This window comes from Zalophus californianus, chromosome 7 (genome assembly GCF_009762305.2).
Source record: "Zalophus californianus isolate mZalCal1 chromosome 7, mZalCal1.pri.v2, whole genome shotgun sequence".
Taxonomy (NCBI): domain Eukaryota; kingdom Metazoa; phylum Chordata; class Mammalia; order Carnivora; family Otariidae; genus Zalophus; species Zalophus californianus.
Genome location: NC_045601.1, coordinates 129652488 through 129671736, shown reverse-complemented (window position 1 = coordinate 129671736; position 19249 = coordinate 129652488). Strand labels below are relative to the sequence as shown.

Sequence of the window (19249 nt, the reverse complement as noted above, 5' to 3'; positions counted from 1 at the left end):
CAGGATGGGTCTCATTGAGGCAGTGACATTTGAGTAAATGTCTTGAGGCAGAGGTGGGACTTGCCAGGCGTGTTCCAGGAACATGAGCAGAGCCAATGTGACACGAGAGCAGGAGAGATGAGTTATGTTTTCTCCAGAATGAAATGTGGTGCCATTGGATAGCTTAAAAGGAAAACCATGACTGCTTGTTTGAGAATAGCCTGGGGAGGGGTCAAGAGAGAAGCAGGGAGACCACTAGTTTTATTAGTCCAGGGGGAGATGGTAGTGGGTTGGACCAGAGTATCAACAGCAGAGGTGGTGAGAAATTGTGGGATATAGATATATTTTGAAGAAAGAGCCAATAGGATCTTCCTGATGCATGGAATGGGAGGTTGTAAGTGCAAGATAAGAATTATGAAAAATTCTAGGGTAAGTAAAATGCGTTTTTGGTTTTTCTTCCATGAGCCTGAATTACCCCAGCAAATTCTTCCTATACCTGTAGAAAATGTTTCCACATCTTTCATCCTTCCTATGGCTATTTTCTGAAAACCTTCTTCATCTTTTTCTTCTTTTTTTTTTCTTACATTCTATCAAAACGTTTGTAAGAAGTGTGGGCAAACAATTCTGATAAAGGTCTTACACAAGGGTCATCAAGGGGAACCTTGCTTTCCATTTATGGAAATTTGGAAAGAGATCAGTACCGTGTTCTCTGATAGGTGACTGAAGAGAAGGAAAGGGGGCAGACTTTATTGAAAACTTGAGTTTTCATGGAAACAGCTCCGTATCATTGAACCCAGTCAGAAACCATGCCAGGTAACACTGTAATCGCCTTGATAAATACCCGAGCCAGCACCTTCCTTTTAAGGAACTCTAGGCCAGCCCTTCCATTCCCGTCTATTCTGTGACTAATTGTATTAAAAACGTGACTCTCCTGGATTGTTCCCCATCCAAAAGAAGTCATTTCTAAATGTATTCATTCCCTTCAATGAGAGATTATGGGAGATTTCCTGTGTTCTACGCCTGACAGATAGCAACTCTAACATCAAAGCTTGAATATTTGTCATCATGACGATAGCCGTCTTGCCAAACCCTCGTTTTGGAAACATGAACGTGAATGATGAGTTCGGGGATGATCTGAATAAAATGTGAATTTTGAGTTTGCTCGCGCACATTCCTTCCACAACCAAATCACAGAGAAACACAACAAAACTCACACACGCACACACCTCAAACATCTTCTAGATAGCACTGTTCTTGAAGGTCAGTTATCCTTTACTCTCACATTTGTAACCTTCTTGTACATTAAACGAATACCTCCTTCAACATCCCTGAAACATCTAAGTGCTCTGGTTCTAATTGCCAAGCAGTGCACGCATCAGGAAAGCACTATGTGTATTCGAAGACCTTAAACAAAAATTGCCAAATTCTGCAGAAGTGGTCCTTCTGCAGTGCCAGTGGTTGTGGTGCCAGTGGTTGTGTATAGTGGTTTTATTTATTTGTTTGTTTGTTTGTTTATTATTTATTTATTTTTAAAGATTTTATTTATTTGAGAGAGAGAGAGCACGAGCAGGGGTGAAGGGCAGAGGGAGAGGGAGAAACAGACTCTCCGCTGAGCTGGGAGCCCAACGTGGGGCTCCATCCCAGGACCCTGAGATCATGACCTGAGCCGAAGGCAGACGTTTAACGGACTGAGCCACCCAGGCTCACTGGTATAGTGGTTTTAAATGTCACTACAATGTCCACAGCCCTCAGCAGTTGGGCAGAGTTGTGAGTGCAGTTGAGGAAGCCAGCAAAGAATTTGCAGCAGTGATACAGAAATTAATCGAAGAAGGAGGCTACACATTAGATCCAGTTTTCAATGTTGATGAACAGGTTTCTATTATAAACATATGTCTTGAAGGACCTACATCTCAAAGACGGGGAAACAGGTCCCAGGATTTCAGGCTGCTGAAGATCACTGAATTACGATGTTTGTGCCAATACTGAGTGGAGAATAAGGAGCCACAACTACCCATGTCTGCTGCTACAACTTTCTAATTGCAAATCACCTTTCTTTCACCACTTTGCAGTAACTCCCAAGTTGCAACTCTTCCCAGCCCATTTCCAAAGCAAAATTCCAGGCTTTTTCAGGGTAAAGTGCCACATTATTGTACTATTGATGCATTTTTTAACCATTGAACATGTATGAAACTCTGCCAATATTTTTATTATGTTCCTATCTTTTTTTCTACGAGTCACTGATGAAATTTTTGACTGTTGTGTCCGTAATCCCACTTTCCCCGTAAGTCACATTTTGTTTTGTTTTGTTTTGTTTTTCTCACAGTTTAGCCTAGTGTGATGATTTTTTAGGAACACATGTATGGCATTATTGTAGAACTGACAGTATGGGGCTATTGCATATTTTTTTTTCTTGAACCACAATGACTGTGTTAACTGTTAAGAACTGATGTCTCCAATTGTTTGGTATGACTAGTAGAGTAGACTGTAACTTCTGGGTCAGTTACAGAATTATAAAATAATATGGGTTTTTTTAATAATTATTTAACTATTTCATATAATGGGGAAATGGAGTCTCAGAGAGGTCAAATGCATTTTCCAGGGTCACACAGCAAGACAATGACAGATCTAGAATCAGAGTTTGTGTCTCTTGACTCCTAGTCCAATTGTCTTTCTCATCCAGAATTGTTTAAAACTGGTTCTCAGAGGCTAGTCCTTGAATCAGCAGCATCAACATCACCTTCAAACTTGTCAGTCATGTAAATTTCATGGGCAGACCCGTGCACCTCTGAGTGATTTGGATGCCTACTAACATTTGAAAACCACTGGCTTAGAATCAACTACCCGTATCTGTGATCTAGGAGACAAACATAATAGTAAGTGGGTCTAAAATATTAAGCAGAGTTTGAGATTATGTTATTCTTGTGATTTTCATTGATTCAAAAAATACTTAAGATATATATATATATACAATTCTAAGATCTTGGTTTTATCTATTAATGTAGGTATGTACACACAAAACAAAAAGGCGGATTCTAGATAATAATCTCCCTTTAGGTGGTATTCAGAGGATAGAAAAAGTAGTACTTTTCCCTTACCATGCTTGTTAACAGCAAGCCACCAGAAAACTACATATATACGTGAAAAATCTATATATGTGAAAATCTATTTGTGTGTGTATAGTTATAATCTTGGGAATAACAAAATAGCAACGAAAGAAACAGTTTAATCAAACTGAATATTTTATAGTTTGAGAACTAGAAAGAGATAGAGTTCAAATAGCTATGAATTGCCTTTCCTGTTTTCCCAGGCGAGCACTGCAATACAAAGTTATGTGAGCCGGGAAGATGGGGAACATTTCCTTAAGTTCTTTGCAGTCCATAGAATTCTCAGGGGCTAATTTTAGTTTATATATATGATGTTTGGGGCCAGTTCAGAACTTTTACTGGAGGACTTAGAAACATGCATATTAGTGAAAATTCACTCAGGAATCAGTGTAAGATGTTTTAGATCTCCATCAGCTATACAGGAGGAAAATATATTTTGCCGTCCTCACAAGCTTTTCATTTGCTTTTCTTACTCACTTCATTTGGAGCAACAATGTGCTTGGATGCCAGTTGAAGACCAGAAGTGACAGGAGAGCCACTCAGCTAAGAGTTTTAGTCTAAGCAGTTGGCTCTCAGCTTACTGGGTGGCCTTGGACATGTCACCTGACCTCTCAGAGCTTCAATTTCATTTTCTGTAAAAGGGGGGATAATATAGCTCCCCTCATGGGTTGTGGTGGGGATGAAATGATATCATATTTGCAAAAGTTCAGTCCCTAATCAAGCACCGCGATGTGAATACATACTCTTCCAATGAGTTCCTTCCTTCCTTCCTTCCTTCCTTCCTTCCTTCCTTCCTTCATTTCTTCTTTCCTTCCTTCCTTCCTTCCTTCCTTCCTTCCTTCCTTCCTTCCTTCCTTCCTTCCTTCCTTCCTTCCTTCCTTCTTTCCTTCTTTCCTTCCTTCCTTCCCTGCCTCGGTCTGATTTTAAGCTTTGGTCATTTTCTCAGTAGTCTGTTTGTGACTAACTGTGCCAATTTTATCTCATTAATTAAGCCTTTCTATTCGCTGTTCCTGTCATGCATGTACCAGTTATTTCCCCATCTTAGTCTCTAACTTCCTTAGGGACAGAGATCCTTGTCCCCCACTGCACTTAAATCAGCATCTTTCATATAGTAGGTGCTCAATAAATATGAATTGAATGATTGAGAGAATAAATGCATAAATGTGGACCTTGGAAATAAATAGAGCAAATCCCAGCAATGAACTTGCTCACGGAGAACATTTCTGCTTAGAGGAAGAGTTCAGGTCTTGGGCACACTGCATAAGTAATAATGTTTGTTTCTTTTGGTAACAAAAATATCCTTTCATGACATTAATTTCCCTTTACTTGTGAATCGACTGATGTTTTGTTTCCTAGACACCTGACAAAGAAATGTAAACCCACACAGATGTGTGTATTGGTACGCATAGCTGGTGTCAAGTTGAATATGAAGTAAAATGAAAGATAGAAACGTGACCATATATACCAATAGCCCCTATTGTTTCTTGCAAGCCCTTATGTGACCCTAATCCAGAAATGCATGCCAGGGGCAGTTGAAATATGCTTTGGATTCCTAGCAGCGATTTTTCTGAAACTGCGCATGCGGCATGATTTATATCCCAGTGTTCTCGATCAGATTCTAGGGATCGATTAATCACACTATCAATAACAAAGAAACAGGTGGGCTTTCTAAAGTCCTGTGTTTGCTAAAGGCAATTATGTCCCCCCTCCTTATTGGTGCTACCTCATAGATGTGTTTTGAAGTGTTCTTCTAGCTGGTGCTAGGAAAATTGCGAGTTAAATTCTTGCTTGGATAAAGCAGGTATGGGCTTCTATTCAGTGACCCTAAGACTACACTTCAGTCACAACGCAGGCCAACAGTATCATGCTCTGTAGACTCCATTAGGTAAAGTTCATTTTAATGATGAAAATGGCAAAGCTGAATGGTGAAAGGAGCAGCTAGGTGGCCCTGAACAGGCTCTGGAAAGGACCTTCACTGCTCTGGGTATGAATCCTCCATTTAGATTAGCTGGTGAATGTGATAACTCTTTATTAAGACCTTTCTGAGTTTTTAGTTCAAGCTATATATATATTTTCATATTTCTTTTGAATTCTTATTAAAAGGCTAGTAAAAGACAAAAACATGTAGGATGGGAGGGAAGGTGTCTGCTGATAAAAGATGACGAGAGATTTTGGGAAAATGAAGAATAGTTGCACTAGTACCGGTTACTGAAGCAGGATAAGTAGAGGCACAGACTGGAGGACACAGCTAGAGGACCGCACAGCCCCGGGTAGCTGGCCAGGAGAACAGAGCGGCAGTGCAAATACAAGGCTCATTTGAAAGTTGAGGACAAAACCAGGCTTCCCCCTGCCCCCAACTGTGCCGACCATACACACGACAACATCATTCTTACACATAAAGGGGAATCGGGGTCTTTGGGCACAGATCATTTTAAAGGAATTAACTTCCAGATCCTCCTCTTCTCTGTGTATTGTTTTTCTAAAGCGGATCTGTCTTAGAACACGCTGCTTGTCCCTTCCTGTGCTGCGTTCACAACCGCCTCTCAGAAGGCAGGTGTATCTCTCCCACCCCCATCATCCCCACAGTCACTTGTCCTCGTGCTAAATATCCTCAGTAAGACCAGCGGCAGCAACAACTCTGAGGGGCCACTCATAGGTTATGAAAAAGAATGTGCTGATTCTGTAAACTGTAATGAAACCCCTTCCATTCTCATTTATTTATTTATTTACATGAACGAAGTTTTTCTGTGTGTCTGTCTAGAAAAAGGAGCAAGAGAATTGAGGCTGAAATGTGTGTCTGTAATATTTCTTCATAGATAAGTGAGCTGATTTAACCAAAAAGAACCCACCCGTGGCTCCTGCATAGACCAGCTCAGGTGTACTACTTCAAGGGTGACACTCACACAGGCTTTGGGTTGAATGCCACCCCCTGAATTTGTGCAGTGCGCAACATGCAGAACTGAAGAGAGTGGCCTTGCAGCATTCCTTTCAATTAGAAACATTTTTCCAATACAAATTTTACATTTTGTGTATGATAATTACTTTTCAATATTTGTTCTATATTATATATTTTTGCTCCATTGTGAAATAATTATAACTCAGCAGAGAATGGAAAAAGTTAATAGAGCATTACAGGCAAACAGAATGTAGAAAAAGTATAATTTTGATTTGTATGTATATTTTTGTTGCAACAGATGAACATAAGATGTTCAACAAGATATATGTTTATTCAGTCACAAGGATATGACCCATTAGAATAAAACCATAAAATTCTGTAAGGGAAGTGAAATAGAAACAGGAGTCCAAGTCAAAAAAGTAATGTTACAAAAGTAATGATCAACAATAAAGAAGAGCTAGTTCATATTTTTTGTTTATTTTTTTATTATTATGTTATGTTAATCACCATACATTACATCATTAGTTTTTGATGTAGTGTTCCATGATTCATTATTTGTGTATAACACCCAGTGCTCCATGCAGAACATGCCCTCTTTAATACCCATCACCGGGCTAACCCATCCTCCTACCCCCTCCCCTCTAGAACCCTCAGTTTGTTTTTCAGAGTCATGGTCTCTCATGGTTCATCTCCCCCTCCGATTTCCCCCCTTCATTCTTCCCCTCCTGCTATCTTCTTCTTCTTCTTCTTTTTTTAACATATAATGTATTATTTGTTTCAGAGGTACAGATCTGTGATTCAACCGTCTTGCACAATTCACAGTAGCTCATATATTTTGACAATGGAAAATAGAGGGTATCAAATACTATTGTATTTCCCTTCTACTGGATGTCTTTAGGAGTGTAAGAGTGATGTACCAGGGTTAATTAAGATGAAAGTATTTACAGTGTACCAGAAATTACACCTGTAGAAACTCTTTACTCTATAATGGAACATTTTGCATGTCTATTCAAAGTCATTTAAAAGCTACATTGTTTTTCAAAGTTCTTTTTGGGGGATATGCAAACAAAAAAAAAATAAAAACCTTAGAATGATAAACAGCCAGGCATTTGCCAATAGGCAAAAACCGAGAAGATTCCTCTTTCAAAGTTTTGAAGCAACTGTCTGAGACCATTTAGGCAAGTATTATGGATTCCAGTGCTTTCTCCTCACAGGGAAGAAGACAGTTTTGCCGCTGCTTTCTCATCTTCCTATCCTAAAATGATGCCTTTCTACCCTAAAAAGAAGACTCCGTCATGTACACAAGAGTTTGCTAGCCTTTCAATACTCTTGTGCTTAAATATGAATGGTCAGCTGAGGATCATCAAGTATTTGAGGAAAACCAGCAACATAAAATCGAAAGACCATGATAAGCAAACTGAAAAACTGACCCTGGGGAAATGGAAGTAATTAAGATAGCGGGAGAAATTGCAACAAAATAAATCAAAACTCAAAGTCTCCTTGCAGGAATTAAGGAAGGTATCACATCCCTAAAACAATAATAGCATACCAAAAAAGGAAACATCAGAAAACAGAAAAGAACTCTTAGGAATTAAAAGTCTAATTGCAAAAACAAATTTTTAAAAAAAAGTCAGTAAAGGAGTTGGAAGACAAAGTTAAGGAAATGTTCCCAGATGTAGGAAAAAATGTCAAAGATTTAGAAGATATGGGGAAGAGAGTTAAATGAAGCAGAGGTTCAATCTAGGGAATCAAACATTTCATGAACTGAATTTCGAGAGAGAGAGAGAAGGAAGAAAATTGATGGGCAGATGGGAATCATAATATAGATGAAAGGGCCATGTAACCTTGATGTTCACTCAAGGTTCATTCAATGAACCCTGAGTTCATTCTCATTTGAATAGCACAAGGACCCATGACATTGAAACAAGAAGAAATAGAACACAGCAAACTACATACATGGTCTTGCCTTAAGCTTTATTAATATAGTCATAATTATAAAGCTGTTATCAGGTTTTGGTTGTTAGAATCAATTTATAGACAAAGCATAAAAAATTTATAATTATTATGGTTGAAACGGAATGTATATTTTCAATCTTTCTTTTTTTTTTTTTAATTAAGCCCTAACACGGGGCTTGAACTCACAATGCTGAGATCAAGACCTCAGCTGAAATCAAGTCACATGCTTAACCGACTAAGCCACTCAGGTGCCCCTCAATCTTAAATTAAAAATAGAGGTACAGTTGATAGAGATTTGGAGATAGAAGATGGGAAGGAAGATGTGGGAAGAGTGTGGATCCTAAAATGTTCATCTTAAAAAAAGTAGGAAGTAAGATTCTTTCTGTAGGCTCTAATATAATAAATAGGTGTTCATTATTATTTAATGTGACCATCAGATATTATTTAATGTGACCATTAGAATATATGAAAAGAGTGCTATCCAATTAAAGTTCCAATTTGAAGAGATGAGGAAAGAAGGGAAAAGGAGAAAAGAATAAATGAGATTTATCATGCATAGCGTATGGTTTACTAAGATTGTCATAACAAAGTACCATACATTGGGTGACTTACACAACAGAAATTTATTCCCTCAAACTTGTAGAGGCTGGAAGTCCAAGGTCCAAGTGTCGTCAGGGTTGGTACCTTCTAAGAGCTGGGGTTGGGGGAGAATCTCTTCCTTCTTTTCTCCCAGAATTCTGGTAGCTTAGGGTTCTTTGGCTTGTTGATGGTGTTCTCTCTGTGTCTTCACATCATCTTGCCCCTATTTGTATCTCTCTTTGTGTTCAAATTTCCCTTTTATATGAATTTCCCAGTCATATTAGATCAGAACCCACCCTAATGACCTCATCTTAACTTGACCGTCTGTAAAGATCCTGTTTCCAAATAAGCCCCTGCTCATAAGTACTGGGAGTTAGAATGTTAACATTTATTAAAAGATTTATTTATTTATATCAGAGAGAGAGAGAGAGAGAGCACAGGGGATGGGTGGAGGGAGAGAGAGTCTTAAGCAGACGCTGCGCTGAGTGCGGAGCCCAATATAGGGCTTGATCTCAGGATCCTGAGATCATGACCTGAGCCAAATCCAAGAGTCGGTTGCTTAATTGACTGCACCACCAGGTGCCCTTAGAATGTTAACCTCTTCTGAGGGGACACAATTCAACCCATAACACATGGTAAGATTAAGAAAACAATGTAAGAAATATGAAATTAATTTCAATATATTATTACTCTTTATTATTCATATAATATATAAATATGCTATCAATTATAAAATATGTATCATTGTATTAATTGTATTATTTAAAGCTATGACATTAACCATCATAGCAAACAAAAAATGGAAATAATTAAAATCTTTACTTCTATGAGTTTTGAATTGGGGTAGGTCAAAGTGGTGGGGCCGACTTGTATTAGCCTTTTTGTAATATTTTATTTCCGACCATGCACATTTATTTCTCTGATAAAAATTAAGAAAAAAATTTAAAGGGTCTACTCTTCCCCAAGCAGTTTATATACATTAGGTTTTTCTTTTTCAAATTAAGATATAATTGATATGTAACAAAATTCACCCTTCCTGGTATAAAGTTTTATGAGTTTTGATAAGTGCACACATTTGTGTAACTATTACTACAATCAAGATACGGAGCAACTCTACCCCCGCCTCTCCTCCGTATCCTCTTGCGTTTTTCGTCCACTCTTAACATCTGGCAACCAGTGACAAATTTTGTCTCTATAGTTGTGCCATTTCCAGAATGTCATATGAATGGAACTATACATTATGCTGTCTTTGAGTCTGCATTCTTTCTTTATTTTCAGGTTTGTCGAGATATAATTGATATATAACAATGTATAAGCCTAAGGTATACAAGCTGTGGATTCGATACCCATATATATTACAACATGACTACTATTCTCTCTGTTAGCTAACTTTATTATGTCACATATTTACTATTTCTTTTTTGTAGTGAGAACATTTAAGATTTAGACTCTCAACTTTCAGGTATATAATACATTATTTTTTGTGATTTCATTTATTTTATTTTATGTTATTTAAATTCAAGTTAGTTAATCTATGTCAAGTATGTAATACATTAATGTTTACTATAATCACAGTCTTGTGCATTAGAGCCTCAAAATGGATTCATCTTCTAACCGGAAATTTGTATCCTCTGACCAACACCTCACCATTTCCGTAACTCCCCAGTTTCTGGTAAGCACCATACTGAGTCTGTATTCTCACATTTAGCAGCAAACACATTTGAGATCTATTGCTTTTATTGTGGAGTGGTATTTCATTGCATGGATGTACCAGTTTGTTTATCTGCTCACTGACATCAGAGCTGTTTCCAGTTTTTGGCAATCAAAATAAAACCACTATAATCACTTGTGAATGGATTTTTGTGTGCATATAAGTTTATATTTTCTTTGGGAAAATGCCTGGGAGTGTCACTGACTAATGACATTGAGCATCTTTTCATGTGTTTTTATTGGCCATTCATATACCTTCCTTGGTAAAATCTTTATTCATTATCTTTTGTCCACTTTGTAATTGCGCTGCTTATTATCTTATTATTGACTTGTAAGTGTTCTCTATATATCCTGGATATGAGTCATTTATTAGATACATGATTTATTAGATACATGATTTGAAATGTTTTCTCCCAGTCTGTGGCTTGTCATTTTCAGTGTGGTTAGTATTAGCTTTATATTTAGGTGCTCTGATGTTGGCTGTATAAATATTTATATTTTTTATATCTTCTTGATTAATTGATCCTTTTTGACCTTCTTTGTCTTTTGTGACCATTTTTAGCTTAATGTCTATTTTTTTCTGATTTAAATATAGTCATCCCTGCTTTCTTCTGGTTACCATTTTCTTGGAATCTTTTTCTTTCCCTTCACTTTCAAGCCTATGTTTGTCCTTCAAACTAAAGTGAGTCCCTTGTAGATAACATGATGTTAGATCTGGTTTCTCAAAATTCACTTATCCAATCTATATCTCTTGATTATAGAATTTGATCCATTTCTTTTGAAAATAACTATCGATAGGTAAGGACTTATTATCACCATTTTGTTAATTGTTTTTTCGGACTATTTTGTAGATCCTTTGTTTCTTCCTTCCTCTCTTGCTACCTTCCTTTCTGGTGATTTTTTGTGGTGGTACTCTTTGACTCCTTTATTATAATCTTTTATGTACCTACTACAGATTTTTCTTTTGTAATTACCATAAGGCTCATATAAAAGAGCTTACAGTTATAACATTTTTAAGCTAATAACAACTTAACTTTGACAGAATACAGAAACTTTATATTTTTTCTTTCCCCCTCACATTTTAGGCTATTGATATTACAGTTTATATCATTTTTATAGCATGGTATCCAATAACAAATTATTATTGTTACAGTAATTTTTAATGCATTTGTTTTTTTAACTTTAAACTAGAGTTATTACTTATGTACCACCATTACAATATTAGAAAATCTGACTTTGGTTCTATATTTACCTATACAATGAGTTTTACATATTCATGCTTTTATGATGTAATTAGCATGTTTTCATTTCAGTTTGTAGAATACCCTTTAGTGTTTCTTTTATTACAGATCTAGTAGTAATGAATTCTCTAGTTTTTGTTTTTTGGGGAAAGCTTTTATCTCTCCTTCATTTATAGAGGACAGCTTTGCCAGGTATAGTGTTCTTGGTTGACAGCTTTTTTTTTCCCCTTTAAAAATTTTGAATCCTCCTCTCTCCTGGCCTGCAAAGTTTTTGCTGAGAAATCCCCTGATAGCTTTGTGGGGGGGGGTTCCCTCTTATGTGACATTGCATTTTTATTGTTTCAAAATTTTCACTTTGTCTTTTTTTGCAGTGTCTCAAGTGGTTTATTTTATTTTATTTTATTTTTTTAATTTTTTTGTTTTATTGTTATGTTAATCACCATATATTACATAATTTGTTTTGGTGTAGTGTTCCATGATTCATTGTTTGTTCATAACACCCAGTGCTCCATGCAGAATGTGCCCTCTTTAATACCCATCACCAGGCTAACCCATCCCCCTACCCTCCTCCCCTCTAGAACCCTCAGTTTGTTTTTCAGAGTCCATCATCTCTCCTGGTTCGTCTCCCCCTCTGACTTACTCCCCTTCATTCTTCCTCTCCTGCTATCTTCTTCTTTTTCTTTTTTCTTAAAATATGTTGCGTTATTTGTTTCAGAAGTACAGATCTGTGATTCAACAGTCTTACACAATTCACAGCGTTCACCGTAGCACATATCTTCCCCAATGTCTATCACCCAGCCACCCCATCCCTCCCACCCCCGACCACTCCAGCAACCCTCAGTTTGTTCCTGAGATTAAGAATTCCTCATATCAGTGAGGTCATATGATACATGTCTTTCTCTGATTGACTTATTTCACTCAGCATAACAGCCTCCAGTTCCATCCACATCGTTGCAAATGGCAAGATCTCATTCCTTTTGATGGCTGCATAATATGCCATTGTGTATATATACCACCTCTTCTTTATCCATTCATCTGTCGATGGACATCTTGGCTCTTTCCACAGTTTGGCTATTGTGGACATTGCTGCTATAAACATTGGGGTGCACGTACCCCTTCGAGTCCCTACATTTGTATCTTTGGGGTAAATACCCAGTAGTGCAATTGCTGGATCGAATGGTAGCTCTAATTTCAACTGTTTGAGGAACCTCCATACTGTTTCCCAGGGGGGTTGCACCAGCTTGCATTCCCACCAACAGTGTAGGAGGGTTCCCCTTTCTCCACATCCCCGCCAACATCTGTCGTTCCCTGACTTGTTAATTTTAGCCATTCTGACGGGTGTGAGGTGGTATCTCATTGAGGTTTTGATTTGGATTTCCCTGATGCCGAGCGATGTTGAGCACTTTTTCATGTGCCTGTTGGCCATTTGGATGTCTTCTTTGGAGAAATGTCTGTTCATGTCTTCTGTCCATTTCTTGATTGGATTATTTGTTCTTTGGGTATTGAGTTTGATAACTTCTTTATAGATTTTGGATACTAGCCCTTTATCTGATATGTCATTTGCAAATATTTTCTCCCATTCTGTCGGTTGTCTTTTGGTTTTGTGGACTGTTTCTTTTGCTGTGCAAAAGCTTTTTATCTTGATGAAATCCCAATAGTTCATTTTTGCCCTGGCTTCCTGTGCCTTTGGTGATGTCTCTAGGAAGAAGTTCCTGTGGCTGAGGTCGAAGAGGTTGCTACCTGTGTTCTCCTTCAGGATTTGGATGGACTCCTGTCTCACGTTTAGGTCTTTCAACCATTTGGAGTCTATTTTTGTGTGTGGTGTAAGGAAATTGTCCAGTTTCATTCTTCTGCATGTGGCTGTCCAATTTTCCCAACACCATTTGTTGAAGAGACTGTCTTTTTTCCACTGGACATTCTTTCCTGCTTTGTCAAAGATAAGTTGACCATAGAGTTGAGGGTCCATTTCTGGGCTCTCTATTCTGTTCCATTGATCTATGTGTCTGGTTTTGTGCCAGTACCATCCTGTCTTGATGATGACAGCTTTGTAATAGAGCTGGAAGTCCGGAATTGTGATGCCGCCAGCTTTGCTTTTCTTTTTCAATATTCCTCTGGCTATTCGGGGTCTCTTCTGGTTCCATACAAATTTTAGGATTATTTGTTCCATTTCTTTGAAAAAAGTGGATGGTATTTTGATGGGGATTGCATTGAATGTGTAGATTGCTCTAGGTAGCATTGACATCTTCACAATGTTGGTTCTCCCAATCCATGAGCATGGAACGTTTTTCCATTTCTTTCTGTCTTCTTCAATTTCTTTCATGAGTATTTTATAGTTTTCTGAGTACAGATCCTTTGCCTCTTTGGTTAGATTTATTCCTAGGTATCTTATGGTTTTGGGTACAATTGTGAATGGGATCGACTCCTTGATTTGTCTCTCTTGTGTCTTGTTGTTGGTGTATAGGAATGCCACTGATTTCTGTGCATTGATTTTATATCCTGCTACTTGACTGAATTCCTGTATGAGTTCTAGCAGTTTTGGGGTGGAGTCTTTTGGGTTTGCCACAAAAAGTATCATATCATCTGCAAAGAGTGAGAGTTTGACTTCCTCTTTGCCGATTTGGACGCCTTTGATTTCTTTTTGTTGTCTGATTGCTGTGGCTAGGACTTCTAATACTATGTTGAATAGCAGTGGTGAGAGTGGACATCCCTGCCGCGTTCCTGACCTTAGGGGAAAAGATCTCAGCTTTTCCCCATTGAGAATGATATTTGCTGTAGGTTTTTCGTAGATGGCTTTTATGATATTGAGGTATGTACCCTCTATCCCTATACTCTGAAGAGTTTTGATCAAGAAAGGATGCTGTACTTTGTCAAATGCTTTTTCTGCATCTATTGAGAGGATCATATGATTCTTGTTCTTTCTTTTGTTAATGTATTGTATCACGTTGATTGATTTGCAGATGTTGAACCAGGCTTGCAGCCCAGGGATAAATCCCACTTGGTCGTGGTGAATAATCCTTTTAATGTACTGTTGGATCCTATTGGCTAGTATTTTGGTGAGAATTTTTGCATCCACGTTCATCAAGGATATTGGTCTGTAATTCTCCCTTTTGATGGGGTCTTTGTCTGGTTTTGGGATCAAGGTAATGGTGGCCTCATAAAACGAGTTTGGAAGTTTTCCTTCCATCTCTATTTTTTGGAACAGTTTCAGGAGAATAGGTATTAATTCTTCTTTAAATGTCTGATAGAATTCCCCTGGGAAGCCATCTGGCCCTGGGCTTTTGTTTCTTGGGAGATTTTTGATGACTGCGTCAATTTCCTTAGTGGTTATAGGTCTGTTCAGGTTTTCTATTTCTTCCTGGTTCAGTTTTGGTAGTTGATACATCTCTAGGAATGCATCCATTTCTTCCAGGTTATCTAATTTGCTGGCATAGAGTTGCTCATAGTATGTTCTTATAATTGTTTGTATTTCTTTGGTGTTGGTTGTGATCTCTCCTCTTTCATTCATGATTTTGTTGGTTTGGGTCATTTCTCTTTTCTTTTGGATAAGTCTGGCCAGGGGTTTATCAATCTTGTTAATTCTTTCAAAGAACCAGCTCCTAGTTTCGTTGATCTGTTCTACTGTTCTTTTGGTTTCTATTTCATTGATTTCTGCTCTGATCTTTATTATTTCTCTTCTCCTGCTGGGTTTAGGCTTTATTTGCTGTTCTTTCTCCAGCTCCTTTAGGTGTAGGGTTAGGTTGTGTATTTGAGACCTTTCTTGTTTCTTGAGAAAGGCTTGTATTGCTATATACTTTCCTCTCAGGACTGCCTTTGCTGTATCCCAAAGATTTTGGACAGTTGTGTTTTCATTTTCATTGGTTTCCATGAATTTTTTTAATTCTTCTTTAATTTCTTGGTTGACCCATTCATTCTTTAGTAGGATGCTCTTTAGCCTCCATGTATTTGAGTTCTTTCCGACTTTCCTCTTGTGATTGAGTTCTAGTTTCAAAGCATTGTGGTCTGAAAATATGCAGGGAATGATCCCAATCTTTTGGTACCAGTTGAGACCTGATTTGTGACCTAGGATGTGATCAATTCTGGAGAATGTTCCATGGGCACTAGAGAAGAATGTGTATTCCGTTGCTTTGGGATGGAATGTTCTGAATATGTCTGTGAAGTCCATTTGGTCCAGTGTGTCATTTAAAGTCTTTATTTCCTTGTTGATCTTCTGCTTAGATGACCTGTCCATTTCAGTCAGGGGGGTGTTAAAGTCCCCCACTATTATTGTATTGTTGTCAATGTGTTTCTTTGCTTTTGTTATTAATTGCCTTATATAATTGGCTGCTCCCATGTTCGGGGCATAGATATTTACAATTGTTAGATCTTCCTGTTGGATAGACCCTTTAAGTAGGATATAGTGTCCTTCCTCATCTCTTATGACAGTCTTTGTTTTAAAATCTAGTTTGTCTGATATAAGGATTGCCACCCCAGCTTTTTTTGGTGTCCATTAGCATGGTAAATGGTTTTCCACCCCCTCACGTTCAATCTGGGGGTGTCTTTGGGTCTAAAATGAGTCTCTTGCAGACAGCATATGGATGGGTCTTGTTTTTTAATCCAATCTGATAGCCTGTGTCTTTTGATTGGGGCATTGAGCCCATTTACATTCAGGGTAACTATTAAAAGGTATGAATTTAGTGCCATTGTATTGCCTGTAAGGTGACTGTTACTGTATGTTGTCTGTGTTCCTTTCTGATCTTTGCTGCTTTTAGGCTCTCTCTTTGCTTAGAGGACCGCTTTCAATATTTCTTGGAGGGCTGGTTTCGTGTTTGCAAATTCCTTTAGTTTTTGTTTGTCCTGGAAGCTTTTTATCTCTCCTTCTATTTTCAATGACAGCCTAGCTGGATATAGTATTCTTGGCTGCATATTTTTCTCGTTTAGTGCTCTGAAGATATCTTGCCAGTCCTTTCTGGCCTGCCAGGTCTCTGTGGATAGGTCTGTTGCCAATCTAATATTTTTACCATTGTAGGTTACATATCTCTTCTCCCGAGCTGCTTTCAGGATTTTGTCTTTGTCTCTGAGACTCGTAAGTTTTACTATTAGATGTCGGGGTGTTGACCTATTTTTATTGATTTTGAGAGGGGTTCTCTGTGCCTCCTGGATTTTGATGGCTGTTTCCTTCCTCACATTAGGGAAGTTCTCTGCTATTATTTGCTCCAATATACCTTCTGCCCCTCTCTCTCTTTCTTCTTCTTCTGGGATCCCAATTATTCTAATGTTGTTTCGTCTTATCGAATCACTTATCTCTCGAATTCTGCCCTCGTGATCCTGTAGTTGTTTCTCCCTCTTTTTCTCAGCCTCTTTACTTTCCATCATTTGGTCTTCTAGATCACTGATTCTCTCTTCTGCCTCATTTATCTTAGCAGTTAGTGCCCCCATTTTTGATTGCACCTCATCAATAGCCTTTTTGATTTCGACTTGCTTAGATTTTAGTTCTTTTGTTTCTCCAGAAAGGGTTTCTCTAATAACTTCCACACTTATTTCAAGCCCAGCTAGTATCTTTAAAGTCATGATTCTGAACTCTAGGTCAGACATCGTACTAATGTCCATATTGAGTAGGTCCCTGGCTGACGGTACTACCTCTTGTTCTTTTTGTTGAGGTGATTTTTTTCGTCTTGGCATTTTCTCCAGAGGAGAATAGATGAATGAGAGAACAAAATGCTAACAGGTTTACAACGTCCCCAGCAAATATACTGTATACAAATCAGAAAAGACCTGAAACCAGGGGAAAAGAAAGGGAAAGAAAGAAAAAAGAAAGAGAAAAAGAAAAAAAAAAAGAAAAAAGAAAAAAAAGATAAAAACAAAAACAGAACAATACAAAAAAAGCAGAATGTGATCAAATTTGATCAGGCTAGTGCATAGATCAGTGCCACACACTAGATTTTGGGTGTATTTTGGTAGGTTAGAAAAAAGTGCCTCCTAAAATTTTAAAGGAAGAAAGACATATATGTACAAAATAAGGGTTGATACAGTGAAGGGATAGAAGATGACTGTAAAGATGAAAATTATAAAAGATTTTATAAAAGGACTTGATAAGATAAGAAGTTGTTTGAAAAAAGAAAGATTTAAAAAAAAAGAAAAAAGGGAGAGAATGTGATCAGGCAGGAGACTAGAACAGAACCATACACTAGTGATTTAGGGTGTATTTTGATCTGTTAGAAGAAACTGTATCTCAAAATTTTAAAGAGAGAACAACTTATATATATATGCCAAAAATAAGGGTAACTACTATGAAGGGATAAAATATGACTCTAAAAATGAAAAATAAAAAAATTTTTTTTTTTTTTTAAAAAGAGATTGATAAGATGTTGGCTGAAAAAGGGAAAAAGAAAAAGAAAAAAAAACAGTTAACAAAAATTAACTTTGATGAACTAATGAATCATGGTAAAAAAAAAAGCCATGAATTCTATGTGCAGTATTCCCCTAGCGCTGGAGTTCTCCTGTTCTCCTTGATTGGTAAACTTGGTCTTGGCTTGCTGACTGTTCGTGCTAATCTTCTGGGGGAGGGGCCTGTTGCTGTGGTTTCCAAATGTCTTTGCCGGAGGCTGAATTGCCCCACCCTTGTCGGTCCGGGCTAAGCAAGCTGCTCGGGTTTGATCTCAGGAGCTTTTGTTCCCTGCAAGCTCTCCGTACAGCCTTGGAGGACCAGGGCAAAAATGGTGCCCTCCCAATCTCCACCCGGAGGAGCTGAGATCTCAGGGCCCCGCTCCTCAGTGCGCCCTCAGAGAAAAGCAGTCACTCCCTTGTCCCTGGTCTCCGGCCGCACTCCGTGCTCACCTGGCCTGTGACCGAGCGTTGCTATCTCTGGCACCCGACCCCGTGTGGAGTCTCCAAACCCAGCAGATCCCTGCGGTGCGTTCCCGCACCGCTCCTCCCCGGGAAGGAAGGGGAGTCTCCCCGGATCTGCTGCTTGTTGGGTCCCTGCTGGAGGAGCAGTGGCCCGACTGGGCCGCGGATCACAGTTTATGGCCACCCCGAGCTGAGAGCCCGCGCCTCGGCTCCGTCTCTGCAGCCGGCTTCCCCGCTCCGATACCTGGGATCTCTGCCGCACTCAGGCTCCCCCGGTCTTTCTGTGACCCTGAGGGTCCTGAGACCACACTGTCCCGCGAGGGTTCCACCCCCGTTTAGCCACTGGAGCGACGTCCCTCAGCGGAGCCGACTTCTAAAAGTTCCGATTTTGTGCTCCGCGGCTCTAGCACTTGCCAGAAGCGGCCGAACGGAGGCCCCTCCCCCGCCGTCTATCCTCCCGAATATCGCCTAGGATTCACTTCTCCGCACGTCCTACCTTCCAGTAAGTGGTCGCTTCTCTGTTCAGATAGTTGTTGCTACTCTCCTCTTTGATCTCCTGTTGAGTTCGTAGGTGTTCAGAATGGTTTGATCCCTATTCAGCTGAATTCCTGAGACCAGACGAAATCTAAGTCTCCTACTCCTCCGCCATCTTGCTTCACTTTGTCTTTTGACAATTTAATTATATGTGTCTCAGTGTAACTCTTTACAGGTCATCTTATTGGGATCCTTTGAGCCTCATGTATTTGTATGTCCATTTCTTTCTCCATGTTTAAGTGTTCATTCATTATTTCTTTTTTTTTTTTAGATTTTATTTATTTATTTGACAGGGAGAAACACAGCGAGAGAGGGAACACAAGCAGGGGGCATGGGAGAGGGAGAAGCAGTCTTCCCGCTGAGCAGGGAGCCCTATGCGGGGCTCGATCCCAGGACCCTGGGATCATGACCCGAGCCGAAGGCAG

At 38.8% G+C, this 19249-nt stretch overlaps 1 protein-coding gene across 1 annotated transcript in view; it reads left to right on the top strand.

Annotated features, from left to right (window-relative positions):
• Positions 1 to 1044: 1044 nt before the first annotated feature.
• OFCC1 (orofacial cleft 1 candidate 1) overlaps positions 1045 to 19249 on the top strand; it is a 65778-nt gene continuing 47573 nt past the window's right edge. Inside the window, exons 1-3 of the mRNA XM_035728348.1 lie at positions 1045 to 1124; positions 1725 to 1851; positions 5583 to 5765. Coding sequence (XP_035584241.1) covers positions 1045 to 1124; positions 1725 to 1851; positions 5583 to 5765 — 390 coding nt within the window. The remainder of the gene's footprint in view (positions 1125 to 1724; positions 1852 to 5582; positions 5766 to 19249) is intronic.